Source organism: Columba livia, chromosome 9 (genome assembly GCF_036013475.1).
Source record: "Columba livia isolate bColLiv1 breed racing homer chromosome 9, bColLiv1.pat.W.v2, whole genome shotgun sequence".
Taxonomy (NCBI): Eukaryota; Metazoa; Chordata; class Aves; order Columbiformes; family Columbidae; genus Columba; species Columba livia.
This window is the reverse complement of record NC_088610.1, coordinates 12,790,367-12,806,100: the sequence shown is the minus strand read 5'-3', so window position 1 is coordinate 12,806,100 and position 15,734 is coordinate 12,790,367. Positions and strand designations below refer to the sequence as shown.

The following is a 15,734-nucleotide window of genomic DNA, read 5'->3' as shown; positions in this document are numbered from 1 at the left end:
CAGCGAGCTTCACAGAATTATAGAATCATTTTGGTTGGAAGAGACGCTCAAGATCATCAAGTCCAACCATTAATCCAGTGCTGGCACTAAACCATGTCACTAAGAACATCATCTATGTGTCTTTTAAACATTTTCAGGGATGGTGACTCAACCACTTCCCTGGGCAGCCTGTTCCAATGCCTGACAACCTCTTCCGTAAATAAACTTTTCACCCCAGAGCCCACGCTTCAGCAGAGGGGTGCCCTCCCTTTGGAAGCTGTTAATGTGCACCAGACTTGTCCAGTATATTTTTTTTCTTGTATGAGCAAGAAGGCATATGCTGTGGCAGCAGCCCCCAAACCTCTCCACCACAGCGGATCCTGAGGTTGACTCCATGAACCGCAGCTCTCTGACGGCCCCTGTCACTATGCTGCTACCAGACATTCCTCTGACTCCCCAGCCTGTCAGGCTGTGATATTCAGTCACCAAAGCAACATAACCATCCACTGTATCCCATGGGATCAATGGGAGGTTTGCACCTTGCACATGTCCCTCCAGGTCCTGGGCAGGTGAGCTGGTGACCACCAGGGCACCTGTAGTCTCCCCCACAAATATGGCAGTGTTAAAACCTGCTGGTAAGTTAGGTTTTCTGGGGGAGACATCAGGGCTGCAGTCCTGTTTCAGCAGCCTTGCAGCACACAGACATAAGATGCTCTCCCCTGCCTGGAATATGCATCCCACTTCTGCCTCTTCCCAACTGAGATGGGTTTGGAATGGCGCTGGAATGAGAGTCCAATTACAGAGGACACTGCTCCTAGGTATGGACCACTTCTAAGGCTGTTTTGGAAGGAGCCAGAAGGTCTGTGAGTCATGAAAGTTGATCCATTTGTTTTGCTGCAAGAGATAAATACAGCGGTGGTATCTGGAGAAAATGAATCGCAGAGATCTTATTTCCACGCTAGGTTTTAGGGTGGGACACCATAAACAGTTATGTATGCTTTATATCAAAGTCTCCTTCTGTTTATAGAGTGGGTGCTACTCCAAGGCTTCAGTTTAAGTGAGCTCTGAAGTCAGTCTAAGTCTGAACTCATGCCTTAGTAATTCGGTTTAGACAGCAGCATTCCCCCATCACCATCCTGTCTGGCACTTGCACCGCGTGAATCACACCGAGGACAACTCAATTACACCAGCAAGTTAAAAACAGTTAAGAGGAGGATTTTTTTCCTGTACCATGGAGAAAAAGGGAACACAGAGGTGTTCACCTCCCAGAAAGCCTACACACGGACATTTCTGAGTGGTTTTTTTTCCCTGCTTTGAGGTAACACACAGATGCACCAAAAGAATCAAACACAGCAAGAGGAAACCCAATCAGCAGCACCGGCACCAGCAGATTTCCCTTTTCTGCTCTCCACAAGAACATGATGCTTTCAAAAGGCTGTTAGAGGCACATAGTTTCCACTGATTGTTAGAAATATGCACCAGTTAAAATTAGGTCATCCTCTACCATTATTCTAGCAGCTGAGAAGAAAAACAGTTCAGAAGGGAGTTCCCATGGTGGGGAGTGTATGGTGGAAAAACAACCAACACCAGAGGGGAAGGGTCCATGGGATATAACCTTGATAAGAACAGTTTCGGTGTGGTTTGTTTTTTATTATTTTTTTTTTCTTTGTTTTTGTCTCTTATTCCAGTTCAAAAATTCACACATTTGAAACTCCGAAGTTCCAGTTCACCTTTGGTTCACTTCACTCCCCACATCCTCGTACCGATGGGATTAGCCTACAGCAGTGGGAGGACGGGGAAACCAGAATTCGGAACAAATACTTCCTGACAGGTAGCTTTTTAAGCACCCTTGTTTTTTGGTTCATCAGGGGCAGCTCACTGCGTTTTACCACATGACAGACAAGAGCTATGCCTTCCAAGCAACAGCACATGAATATATTATTTCCTACAGTCAAAACAGAATATAGGCATGGCAGGTAAAGAGGATCTGAGTGCACATGCACACACAGGAGTACATATACATAGAGAACTTATGCCCACACATACAGAAGTTTTTGGAGAATGGGGCCCAGGGAAGCTATTATCTCCCAGCAGACTTGAAACATTTGGCAAATTCCTCATGCAGTCATGTCGAGAAACATCTCCCCACCAATATACTAAGCACAGATAAACCCAGACTTTGAAATTATTCAATCACTGCCCAGCCCACAAGTATCACCCAGAAAAATCCCCATCAAGGCAACAAAATCTGTAAATCCCCCAGAGCTAAGAGGTGTTTGGAAAAGGTGATGTAATTCAGCAGAGGCTGGACATTTTAAACATTTCTGTAAAGACGTTAATGGGTTTAAAATTCCATTCTTCACAGCCTTCTCACTATTCTCATCTGGAGAGCTGCTTCCAGGTGTTTACAGAAACCTAAAGCAAGGTTACTGACCACTGTGTTTTTTCTCCTGCAGCAGGTTTCTGCCCACGGACAGGACGGCAGCTTGCGAGCAGAGCACTAGACTGCAGCAAACTCATTTGGCAGCCTATTGCAGCCATAAACTCAGCTCTTAGAAGAGATCGAGATTTATCTATTAAAGTGCAGACTTTTCACTCTCTCCTCATCATATAATCAATAAAAAGCAACCAGGGGGAGAGGAGGAAAAAAAGAAAAGGCGATTTATTTTTTAGTGACGGTTTTAGAACTAATACGAATTGCTTATTATCAGAGTTTGATGTGCTACACGGTACTTGCACACAGGACCAAAAAGCAAGAGTTCAGTAAAGCTTCTTGTCAGGCCTGAAACAGGCCAAACGTAGCCAAGATGATGTGCTGGGATTCTCGATGTTCAATACATAGCCAAGGCAAACAGGATCACTTCAGGTGAAGCCCTTACCTTATAGACCTGCCCATAGGTACCATTTCCAACAAGCTCCACCAGTTCAAAAATTCCTGCAGGATCCTAGGAGAAAAAGAAGGAAAAAAAAAAATATATTAAATAAGCAATACTTACAGATTTCTACAAAAATTCAACACAAGCAGATCAACATTGCACTGACAAATGTTTTAAGTGGTTTAAGCTTTTCCACACTAAAAGTCAGGATGAGGAAAAGTGTGACATTGCTGGCAGCACAGCTTTACCTAGCACTGCCCACACCTCCAACATCTGGACAGGGAGATACTGGGCTGATGCCCATGACTGAGCGCTGATCCATTTGACTGTATTCTGCTTGAAACTCAAACGCTCAGTGTATGTTTTAAATGCAATAGCAGTTATTTGCTACTAAAACTTAGGTCTTCTTACACATCAGCTTTAGCATAAAACAAGCCAACTGTCACTTCTGGGTTCAAAAGAGGGCTTTCCAGGTTTGTTCCTGAGGTTAGCAGCACTGGTGTTACTTGGCTTCATTTGGTGCATTTTGGCCACTGACATTCTGGTTTGTTAACCAAGATGAGCAAATCTAGGGCAGCGCTATGTGAGGACACAATGATTTGTAAAGTGTTACTGAAGAACCAAAACCCATTCCCAGACCCTCCTCTGCCCAGTGCCTGTCCAGATGGGGACAACAGTCACACATAAGCACACACACAAGCAGAAGCTGGAGCACACCCACCGGCACAGCTAAAAAACGGTACGAGCAGAGAGGTACGAGGGAGTGTGGGGAAAGAATAAACTAGCACTGCTATTTTCTCCTCTTGGTGGGTTTTCCCCTTCCAGACACTTTATTTATACTTTTCCACTCCTCCTCCTTCTCCCATACTCATCACTCCAATTTAGGATACGAGATCCCCATGGAAGCCAGTGGATGCAGATTTGTCCCAGCACCCTGAGGTCTGGACAACCCTGGGACCACCCAGACCAGCCCAAAGGTGACCCCAGCATCACCCATCCTCTTTGCTGGATTTGGAGTCATTTTAGGTATAAAACAACGTGGCATTCCAGTGAGCAGAGGGCTGACAGCTGTGACGCAAGAAGACGCAGATGGGTTGATGAATGGCTCTGACAGGGAAAGGAGGATCAGCCAGCAGCACTCCTTGGGGGATGGGAGAGGGACACCCACCACCGTGCTATGGACACAGAGGTTTCATTCATTACAAAGCCCCCATCAGTTCAAGATGACTTCTGTGTCCAAAAGTCAAACACTGGGTCTTTGTGAGCAGCTAAGAAGCAAGGTTCAACATATTAATAGCACCACAAGTCAATTAATCTAAATCCTGATGTGAATGAGGCACCTTTCCACCCAGACCAGAACGTGCGCTGCTGCACACCTGCTGGGGCTCGGCACATCTCTGTGCCAGGGTCACAGCAACCGCCTGACCACTCCATACATTTAGAAATGCTGCGGAGAGAGTTGGGGTTGCTCACCCTGGAGAAGAGAAGGCTCCAGGGAGACCTTATTGCAGCTTTTCTGTATTTAAAAAGGGCCGATAAAAAAGATGGGGACAGACTTTTTAGCAGGGCCTGTTACAACAGGACAAGGGGTGATAGTTTTAAACTAAAGGAGGGGAGATTCAGGCCAGACATGAGGAGGAAATTTTTTACACTGATGGTGGTGAAACACTGGAACAGGTCACCCAGAGAGGTGGTGGATGCCCCATCCCTGGAAACATCCCAGGCCAGGCTGGACGGGGCTATGAGCAACCTGATCTGGTTGAAGATGTCTCTGCTCATGGCAGGAGGGTTGGACCAGATGAGCTTTGATGGTCCCTTCCAACCAAAACTACTCTGCAACTCTATCGTTCTGTCTGCTTCTCCATTATAGACACAGCTTCTCCAGGCTGTCACGGCCAGTCCTGGCGAGCCCAAGCTCACCTTTGGTGGTACCATCTGCAGTGAAGGGCAGGGAAGCTGCACTGGAACAGGCTTGGAGACCACTGAGGACACATCTGCCCTGACACAAATATACCCCAACTCACTTCAGTCAGATGCCTGGGCACCACGAGTGAAGCTGCAGCACAATGGGTTTCTAGCATGCAGCATCTCGGCTTGGTGCAGACATCCCATTGTTTTACTGCCTTGGGACCAGGCAGGGAAATGGTAAAAACAGATGTGAAAGGGAACTGGGTGCACTGGGTTTCCACAAACTGGGTGAGAAAGGAGCGGGGGAAACATGGCAGCAGCTGCTGTTTAATTTTTGAGTTTCTTTCCTAAGGATTGTTCTCTGCAGTGCTGAAACAACTCTGAAAGAGGCTTTTCTAGTGTTACAAATATATCTATTTTTGAATATTCACTAGGAGATTACGGCAAAAGAAAGCTGTGCCTAGGGCAGATGATTGGGAGGTCTGGAGAAACATCCAGGGAAGCAGCTGGCTGTTTCTGATAAAGAGAACTGCTCTTCACAATATGTTTTCCAACCTCTTTCCACAAATCCTCAAACCAAGGAGTAACCCCTCCCATCATCCCAGGTCACTTCTCCCTCCTCTAACATGCGCAAACATCAGACGTAGTGTGGTTCCACCAGGTTTACCCAAATCCCACCAAGCACTACACCTGCCTCCATAGACACCACCCCACTTTGGCCAGGGCAGCTTTGTGCTGGCCAGGGGCAACTGGGAGGGCATTGGGAGGGCCTTCCCCCACTGCTACCACCATCCACAGCTCCCACCCACCAAGCAATTCCTCTGCTGCAGGTCTCCCCTCCACCCTGTTTCCTCTCTGCATTTTTCCAGAAGCATCGCCAAGGTAACCGGGCATCTCGCAGCACGGTTCCGAGTGATGCTTGTCCCCTGACTGCTGGCACAAGCCACCCCATCCCAGCACAGCCATGGCAACACTGCAGCAGCAAGCTCAGAGCAGGGGCTGATGCCCCTCCCGGTCACGCTGTCCTTCTCGGCCCATGCACAGGCTGTTGGAGGGACAACGCTCCTTCCCAACAGCCACCTTTTGTGCTCAGGAGTAATGCATTGTTAACTGCCTTTTCAGAAAATACTCAGCAGAAGATGAGGCAGGCAGGGAGGAAAAGGAAAAAAAAAAAAAAAAAAAAAAAAAAAATCTATCTATATATCCCTCTTTCCACTCGTGGACTGGCTCCTACATGGGGATGAACATTGCATCTTAATGGTTGCTGGGGAATAGGCTGTCCCTGGTAACAGGGGCACATCCTGCATGTTGCAGAGCCCCAGCTGAGATGCTTCAGGATGGCACCAGAGAGCAGCGACAGCAACGCAGGCAGGCTGGAGCAGGCAGTAAGGAATGAAAACACAGAGGAGAGGCACGCTGCACAGAAGCTTTTACGTTAGCCAGGGGAGTAGAAATCCACCCTGCAGAGCCCGAATGGGGACCAATCCAGGCCAAGCAGGGAGTAATCTCAGACCAAATATAGGCCGTGCTGCAGAGCAGGGCTCAGAGCAGCGTGCTGGGCTGCATTTGGCTGGGGCTGGTCTCAAAGCTCATTACAGGCAGCTGCTGCCAGCCTGGCACCTACCACCTTCTGCCCATGTCCTCTCCCCCCTCAGAGAGGGGCATGCAGTCCACGAGGCTGTCACCCTCCTGCTATGGCAGCCTCCTCTGTCCATGCCCTGCCTGCTTTCACAAACTGCATTTATTTAAATTTATTTAAACTGAAAACATCTGGGTTAAATAAAAAGCTCACAAATAAAAGGGGGGGAAAAAAGAGGCTATCTGATAATTTAGGATAAGAAAATGCACTGTTTAAAATGAGGTGAAAAGAACCACTATTTAAGACAAACCCATGCATAGTTTTCAGCTCTAAGTTTTAGCTTCAGGCAGATAAAGATTTGTAAGGCTGTAGTAGAACCAGGCCTATGCTTAGAGCCTTTGTACCAAGGTAGGGTCCCTCCCTCCTCCCCTGCCAGCCTGCCTGAATAAGGGAGTGGAGCAGACACGCGCAGGGGAAAGGGCAGAGCCAAAACTCAGGGTCAGTGGGCTTGTGCTAGCGCGTCAGCTCAGCCTGACCTCGTCCTTTGTCCAAAGGGGCCAGTAGCACCCATCACCCTGCACGCCAGCCCCAGGGGAGGTGGGCATGGCAGGGACAGCCGCACAAGCCCACGTAGGGGCTGCAGAGATGCTGGCGGACATTTGCACATCACTCCACTTTTAGACCTGCAGTGCTGCACAGCTCAACCATTTCCTGCTAAGGAAAGACAAAGCTTATTTTTAGTTTAAAAAGGTAAGCTTTCTGGGGTGGCACAGGCTCAGCACTCCAGTCCCAGAAGAACCCAGATACAGCTTTCTCCATATGAACGTGCCACCAGCCCCAGCATGGCCACTTGCCCACCACAGCACAAAAAACCTCATTGAGGAGGACAAGTCAGTTGGAATTTGTGCCAGAAGATGCCGGAGCAAACTCAAGCATGGAGCTCTTCATAAAGCAATGAAACATTTCAACAAGAGGATCTTTCAGTTGCTCATGGGATGGGAAATGTTTTACATAGTAGTACCGGTGGCAAGGGCTGCCCAGACCCTGGTGGTCCTCTGGCCAGGGACGGGTTGGCACTCAAGCTCCCCTGTGCCAGGATCTGATCCTGCTTCCACAGCTGCAGCCAGGACAGGCTCAAATTCAAGTGGGAAATTGTTGTGCTCCTCACCTACCTCCCAGGAAAATCAGTGGTAGTAGTGACTCAGTGGCTAAAACCAGCCTGAGACACAGAAGGCGGCAAGAGCATCATCTTTTCCAGCAATGTCACGGAAAAAAAAAAAAAAGCCCACTTTATTTCAATAAACAGTATATTTAAAACTGCTGCATTATCAGAAAAGGGACTTCTGTATGTGGATGATAAAGCAGGATGTACCCAAATTTCAGCAACAAAACAGGCATCCCTTCTGAAGCACTTATCGGCGTGGAGCACACAGCAGTGGGCTCGCAGCAGGACCGTGCTCCTGGTTAAAACTGCTGCCTAACCCAGACCCGCAGAACTAAAGCTGAAAGACATCCTCGCCTGCACCATTATGTCTTAACGAGTCCAAGGCACAAAAGAGCCAATACTTCGCTTGAGGAGAATGTTTAGAGCGTAATATCTATAACCAGGGCTAAGTCAGCTAACGGTTGACGGATGCAGGTGGGTACTGGTGTTGGCTGCAGTGATCAGTGAGTTACTGGATTACCAGTTAGCTGTACAAACACAAGAAGCATTTATGCACAGCCTGTATATCCAACTTGCTTGTTTTCCTTGAAGTAGCCTCATTTTTCTCCCTTCCAGCCCACACAAAAGGAATGTAACAGAAAGAGTTACGGGAGTAGACAGTGGAGAGATGCTGGGGGAAACCGAGGGGCACACCAATTAAACCACGATTGCTGTGAATGCACGGGAGGGGAAATGAGAGATTAGAGCCTCTATAATCATTGCGCACTTAGTCCCCCAACTCTGAGCACCTAATGACAACTTCCAGCTAAAAATCATGGAGATAACCAGTCATTAAGCAAATGTTATAACCCTAGAGAAGGAAAACACACTGCGTAACTGGAGGCAGCACACTGTTATGGGTCAGTAAGAGAGGAGCATCCCCAGGCACTAGTTAGCTGAAGCAACTCCATGGCACTATGAGAATATTTTTAATCTCCACTAAGAATAAAGCCCATGCAACTAACATTTCCAAACATCAGGATTTTATGAGCCTCTGCCGTAATAAAATAGCCTCAACGGGAGATCAAATTAAACTGATCAGGCATTCTCAAGAACCGAGGCAGGCTTGCAAAGCCATTTACTCACAGCCCTCCACACCAGACCAGTGAGCTTCACCTGCGAGCAGGTGCCTGTGCTTATGCAATTCCCAGCAGTCAGAAGGAGACATTTTGGCACTGGAAAGCACCAAAGGGTCATTCTCACTACACAGTTGGCTCTTATAAATTCATGGCAATGCTATGGCATAGGGAAAGCTTGCATGTACAGGAGAGCCATAATCCCACCCAGCACCACGTGGCTTGGCACAACAGCGGCAGGCAGCACTCTTGACACAAGTGGTTGTCCTGAGCTCAAGTCTTCTAACTCCACCAAGCTCCAACCAGGAGAGGAAGCTCATTAATTCAGTGTGTGAGAAAGGCTTTGTGAGGAACGTGAGACAGGAAAGCCCTTCAGCAATTCAATATGTAAAACTGTCATCAGGGTGATGTATTTCTGCTTATGCAAAACAACACTATGAGGAACACGTATAACGATCAAGCCTTAAGTTCATATAATACATACTCATCCAAATTTTGTTTCCCAAGGCCAAATGCCTGAGCTGGGCCATGCTCTGTGAAGCCATCCCTGATGTTAACTAAGTCCAAAGCTCTGTAGAGAGCCATGCACACCTCCCAAGCATCAGGACCTGAGTAACCTCAAGCTCTAAGAAGTCAACTGCTGTTCCTTCCAAAGACACATCAACTCACCCATTTTGCCATACTTTTTATACTGGTTTCTACAATGAGAATTGAAGCACTTGTATGATTTGACAAAACGAGGTCGAGATCACCTTGGGCAAGCTACCCTGAATGGCATGTAGTTCAGAGAAAAATGGAGGGGTTTGAGGAGTACTCGAAGACACGGTTGCTTTTTAGTAATCAACTAGTTGTCTCCATCTCCAAGGCACTCCTAGTTAACAGTCCTGTGAGTAATAGGAAGATGGACCTCACAAGCCAGGAGAGGATCAAAAACTGAGCTGCAGGCAATAGCAAAGCAGGAAAGCCAGAGCCAAGGCCACAAAAAAAAAAAAAAAATTGATCGAATTACTGGGATCTTCCAGAAAAAGCAGCTGGGGACCTTACCTTTTTGAGCTTTAAATGCTGACTTCCCATCATACAGACATAGCCCTAAGCCTGCCCATTAATTAAAGCAGCACAAAAACACCTCAACAGGCTGCACAGGTTTGTTTTTGTTTTTTCTTTTTTTGAGATATTTTGCTTTAGTGTAAGCCAAGTGATGAGGCAGAACCATGCTGGACTATTGGATGCTATTCAGTCCTCATGGGGATTACTTAATCTCACATCTTCTTCTAGCTTTGGTACTTTTCCCCTCCTTCGCCCACCCATCCAGAGACTCACAAGACAAGCTACCATCAGTGCCATCTACCACTGCACCTCCTGCCTACTCAAGCAGTACAAGCTGCTCTACTTGGAAGAGTAATAAGGAACTCACCAAGGGATTTGTTGTCATATTGAAGAAGCAGTTTGTCCTCCCTCACCCCCACCCAGCTCTGTATCTTAAGCAAAGATGTTAGCCAAGAAACAACACTCCCATGCAGCAAAAGAAAAGCTGTTGTGAAGACTAAATTATTAACAGGAGAAAAATTTATTCACTTGGCAGCTGAGAGACACCTGTTTACAAATCTATTTGAACTATTCCTCTTCAGCATCTCATGAGAAGCCATTCCTCCAGCCGCTACTGAGACCCATTTCTGTGCTCTGCCCATCTCCTCCCCCTAAATCAGCTCTCCTGGGTGTTTAACACTTCTCTCCCTGGCTTCTCGCTGCAATAAAGCTCCAGCCACCACAAGTGCAGCTCCTTTCAAAATGTTAAGACCTGCCAATAGTTGGCAACAGTAAAATTAAATAAGAACTAATCACCACATTGGGGTTTTCAGTCAATAAAGTTGGATTACTTCTTCAACTATTACCTGTTCAATTTAAGACGTGAGTGTGAATTTGTAGCCACTAGCCAGCAAAGCCATACCCAACACCACTACTGAGGGAAGGAAATAAATCCCCCATGCACATAGGCAGTCCAGTCCCACTTGGTCCTGCCGAGGCCAAGCCAATGAAGTTACAACATACTGACCTATTCCAGATTTCCTAGCACTTGCACACAGAAAATTAGAGTTCTTCTGACCTAGTTTCTCCTTCCTATTAAGTGAACAGAAGAAGCAGCCATTCCGTACACCTTCCACAAATTTGAAACATGGGAGATCCAAGCTGGTAAGGAACATGTACAGACCTGGAAACAGACCAAACCAAGACGATGCATTTGTATCACTGCAGACAGTGGGTCCCACAGCCCAAAATGCAGCAGTGATACCAGTAGAGGACAAAAATGACTACACTGATATATTTAAAGCTAACCTTCCCCAAAAGGGCATGCTGCAAAAGGACTCCACAAGCTACACACACTAACCAAAACAAGAAGGGTCCAAGCCTCCTCTCCATTCCTTCAAAAGCCTGACCTAAACATTGCTAGTAACAAGGTGATTCCATCTCCCTCTTATGTCACCCAAGCAAGAGTTTTGACTTGAAGCTAATGAACATCAACATCTGGCCTCCGTGAGTCTCACTACGGTAAGATGCTGACTGAGATATTCAATACTCCTTAAGGCAACACAATTCTACTTATTCTTCATTTGAAGTTGGACTCCTTCCAAATCAGACAACACTACATAATTTTCAAAGCTCTACAGCACATCCCACAGATTCCCAGGAAGGTCTCTATGAATTGTTTGCCATTGTATGATAAGCCCTCCTTCCAGTTCACAGAAGACTGCTCATCTAGAAGAGTTAGAAGTCAATCCGTCCAAAAGCGCTACTGCTAAGTGAACCCCAAGGTTTTCAACACTGCGTTAGACGAATGCAGCCCCAGTACAATCAGCCACTTCAACATATGCCTAATTCAGGCACACAATTTCAACAGGACAATATATAAAAGGCTTGGCTCAGTGTCTCTAAAAAGCTACAGTGCCAATTATAAATCATATCTATAGTCCCCAGAAGATCTGAAGTCACTACTAGCATTGTACCACACTTCTTTGGACGCAGACATCAATTAGAGCACAGCAGCTGGACACTATCCTCACTGGAAGTCACTTATCTGCAGATTCAGAGCAGTACAATATTATTCCTAAATGTTTAGATCTCATCCCTCTGAGAAAGAGTTTCACCTCAGCCAGAAAATGTTTGCATCAAGCTGAAATTGCTACCTACTAGTAAATGCTGTCAAAGGTTTATGGGCTCTCAGAGGAGCTGGTTTAATTACTTACCAAAGCAGCTGTTTCAGGAACTACAGCCTCTTAACACACCACTCCTAAAGGCACACTTTAAAAAGCAAAGTTGCTGCCAAGCTCATACCAAAAGCAGAGCCCTCTCTTGCATGCGGGCAAACATTCAGCCTCCAACAGCAGGTCACATTTGTGGTTTGGTCTGTGGATGTGACAGCTCAGAAGCCAGTTTGCACCTTTCCAAGTCACTGCAGACTAGCCATCCCAGTTTCTGCAGCCCTCACAGGAGACTGACGAGGTTGGCCATCTGGGATTGCCTTTGTCGAGTAAAGGCAGCCTTGCTCTTTCCTTGTAGGGAGAGTTCTGGCCTTAAAATGGAAGAAAATCTCACTTCCAGATGTATTTAGGAGCAAAAAAAGCAAAGCAATCTTAAAACCCTTTGCTTTTTAAAACTAAGATGGTTTTGCACCTTTGCGTCTGGTTTTAAGTTATAGTTGAGGACGTGGGATGAGCTGACCAGGGAAAAGTTGACAGGGGTGTCATTGTGGCACCAACAACTTATAGACACAGTCCTCAACAACAGGGATCTGTGCAACAACCAACATACACTCTGGGCATGTATGCACACACAACGAGGAGCCTCAGAGAAACTTAAAGCCAAGGGAGAGATGAGAAGGCACCTGGAGCAGAGCTGTGACCATTCATATTCTCCCAGGAGCAGCTGATCAAAGAATGTCCTTAGCTCAAAGGGACCCACAAGGATCATAAAATCCAACTCCTGTCACTGCATAGGACAACCCCAAAACTCACACCATGTGTCTGATTAGCATTACAGCCAAACGTACCACACCCGGGAGGGCTTGGTCTTGTGGAGCTGCTGGGAACCCTTCAAGCCATTTGAACAGGGCAGGAGCAGGAGTTACACATTGGTCTTAAGAGAGACAATGTGGGTAGAGAGCCTGGCCCATCAGAAATCACTACATCCCAGTTTAAAGTGATTGCCGTTACTTTGTAATATGTTGTTGAAAACAAGACAGAGTCCCTATACATGTGTCTGGAGAAATACCACCTCCCTACTAGATTCAGTCAAGTTTCTCACATCAGTCCAGTTTTCACAGCTCATCTGGAGATGGAGTATAACTGCTGGTTTAGTCATTTTCAAAGAGTTTACCCACAGCCTGTCACTTTTCATCAGCTCCTTATGGTTAGTTCTGCAAGGGTTGGTTAGCAGGAGAGGACCAGAAAACCCTCCAGTAGCAAGTTTCAAAAAAGGCAAATATGGGGAGCAAATTACATTTAATTATTAAGCAATCAACTAATTGAAGAACTCTGCAAGATGCAGCCAATAAACTTCATAAAACCCCCACAACTATACTGAAAAAGCTTCCAAACCCATGCATTATAAACACATCTTACAGATATATTTCTTGACAAAGCAGGAAAACTATTTAAAAGAATATCAAATACATGTTAATTTGTGTGTTTCGTATCTGGAAAGACCTTCTCACCCAAGAGTTAAGAAGTTGCTGTGAAGGGGGAGGAAAGGCTTCTCACCTTTTTCCTACATTTCACAGGCTGCCTCCAGTAATACCAGATTCAGAAGGGAGTTGGGAGGTTTGGTCTTGACAAATGCTCACTTCAACCTGAGGGGAAACAAGGTCCCACAGCAAAAAGCTCCTGCCTGATGCACGCAAAAGGGAAAAAAAAAAAAGCCAACCTGAAAGTCAGGGACAATCCATAGCTGCTGAAATGAACTGCAAGAATTTTTTGCCAGGTTTTGAAGTATTTCCCATAGCAAGACTTCTGTATTTCTTGGTGGCTTCTGACATTGTGAAACACTCTCATAAATTCAGGGAGATGCCTTTTATTTCAAATCCCAATGACCTAAATTTGGGGGTGGGGGAGGCAAGGATTATTTAGTTTAGTTCACCTGACATATGCATTACAACAGTATTCCAGCTACAGCAAAGCAGAAGGACCTTTCCCACACAGGTATCCTGGGAAGATGCGCTGGTTTTGCTTTGCAAGTCACCGTAAATCCAACCACCACCTTTTGCTTTATGCGACCAGTTGAGCTCCCTGTCAAACGACAGCCCCGTGACACCTCCCCACCTGGGTCACTCTCTGCCACCTCTGGTCCCTGGATCCACCCAGGGCATTATCTGGCCTCTGTCCAGCAAAATACTCTTTGCTAGAGCTCCAGGGCTTTTTTTACCAGCTCACACAAGCAGGCTGGAAACAGGAACACAACATGCACACAGCAGCAAAGCAAGCCCTGTAAGACCACAGGCAGAAGCCTGCTGAAGACCAGTACAAAATGGGAAAACAAAGCAGGTAACAGAGAAATCCCACCTGGCAGCAGACCAAGCCCTCCTACAGGCAAAGTGTTTGAGGAGCCCAGTATCCACCAGCCACCCATCTCACTCATGCCCAGGGTCCTTCCCCATGCTCAGGTATGGGGTCAGCTCTCCAGGTTCACCTTCTCCAACCCAAGAGAAACAACTGCACATTCCCAAGCAGGATTTGGCCCACAGGCATAAGTGGTGAGATTAATCATGTGGGTGTAGAGATGTGAAAAGGGGTTGGGAAACATTCGTAACTGCTTCTAAATTAATTGCCATTATTGTTATTTGATTTGCTAAACCCTCCAGGGCTGGAGTTTATTTTAGAAAACTATGAACACATCAGATTAATCAACTTAAAATAAATGGGCTAGATTTATTTATTTCTGCTGTATCTGCTCTTTAAGCTTGGCAAGTCACTGCATTCTTTCCATCCTATGAAAGTAAAAAAAAGAGGGGGTTTGTTTTATTATTATTTTAAAGGAACCTCTACAAAGCTTTGTGAGTTTAAATCACGGCAAAGGTATGTTGTGAAAGAGGACAAGTGCAAGGCTGGAGCTGGTTTCCACACACACAAACACCAGCTCCGCGCTGGGAGCCCACCCAGAGAGTCTCAACACAGAGTCCAAGCAAATCAGATTCATTCCACAATATTTTAGACAATCAGAGAGCTGAAAGATACCCTACCCCACAGCAAAGCCCAATGAGCAAACACAACAGGGGCCACCACAGTGCGAGATACCCAGTCCCAGTCACACTTCCCGCAGAAAAGTCCTGCCAACGAGGGGGAAGTTTAATCTGCTCTAGCCAGATTTCACTGTTCCTGGATCCTCTGGAAGCTGGGTCAGCATCCTTCCCCCCTCCTAATCCCCTGCCCTCAGCTTTAGCAACACAGCGATGCCTCTGCCAGCAAAAAGAAAAGCTCTCACACACATTATGCTGAAGAAAATTAATCTTGTGTTCCACAGAATATTAAGTGGATTACATCTACAGCCTCCAAGGAGAAAAATGTTGATTTGCACGTATCTTGTGCTATTATTCACCTCTATTAGTTTTTCTACCAGCAGAACGTTAGTCATGATAATTTCCCATTATTCAGTGCAAAGCTCAACTGGCTCTGACCAAGCAACAAGAGCAAGAGTGGGACCTCTCAGTGGCCAGCAGGAAGGGATGAAGATCAAACCACTGTGGCTCTGCTGCCGCACAGGACAATGTTCAAGGTGAAGAACAAAACCAGCTTCATGGTAGGATCACCCTTGAACATCAGTGAGCCCTTGTAAAGACAACAGAATAGCACAGAACCTTTAAAAGAATATTGCTAACATCACTTGAAAGGTGCCATTAAACAAATGGCCAGAGATGCCATACAGCAAATATGGAGAGATGGACATTTCTGACATTTCTGGGGAATCACAGGTAAACAAAAAACTAAACCAAACCCAAACAAACACAAAAACCTCACAACACTTGAGGTGCCAGATCTCACACCCAGAAGGAAGCCCCGACCCCCAGCCAAGGAGGGACAACACCTCCAGAAGGTGATGCCCACCATGCTTGTGAGAACCAGCTC

General features: G+C 46.3%; 1 protein-coding gene across 10 annotated transcripts in view; it reads right to left on the bottom strand.

Annotated features, from left to right (window-relative positions):
• Positions 1–15,734, bottom strand: part of TNIK (TRAF2 and NCK interacting kinase) — a 159,461-nt gene that overhangs the window by 128,579 nt on the left and 15,148 nt on the right. For all 10 annotated transcript variants that reach the window (XM_065073861.1, XM_065073856.1, XM_065073865.1 and 7 more), the window contains exon 2: positions 2,859–2,924. In XM_065073861.1, the coding sequence (XP_064929933.1) occupies positions 2,859–2,924 (66 nt within the window). The remainder of the gene's footprint in view (positions 1–2,858; positions 2,925–15,734) is intronic.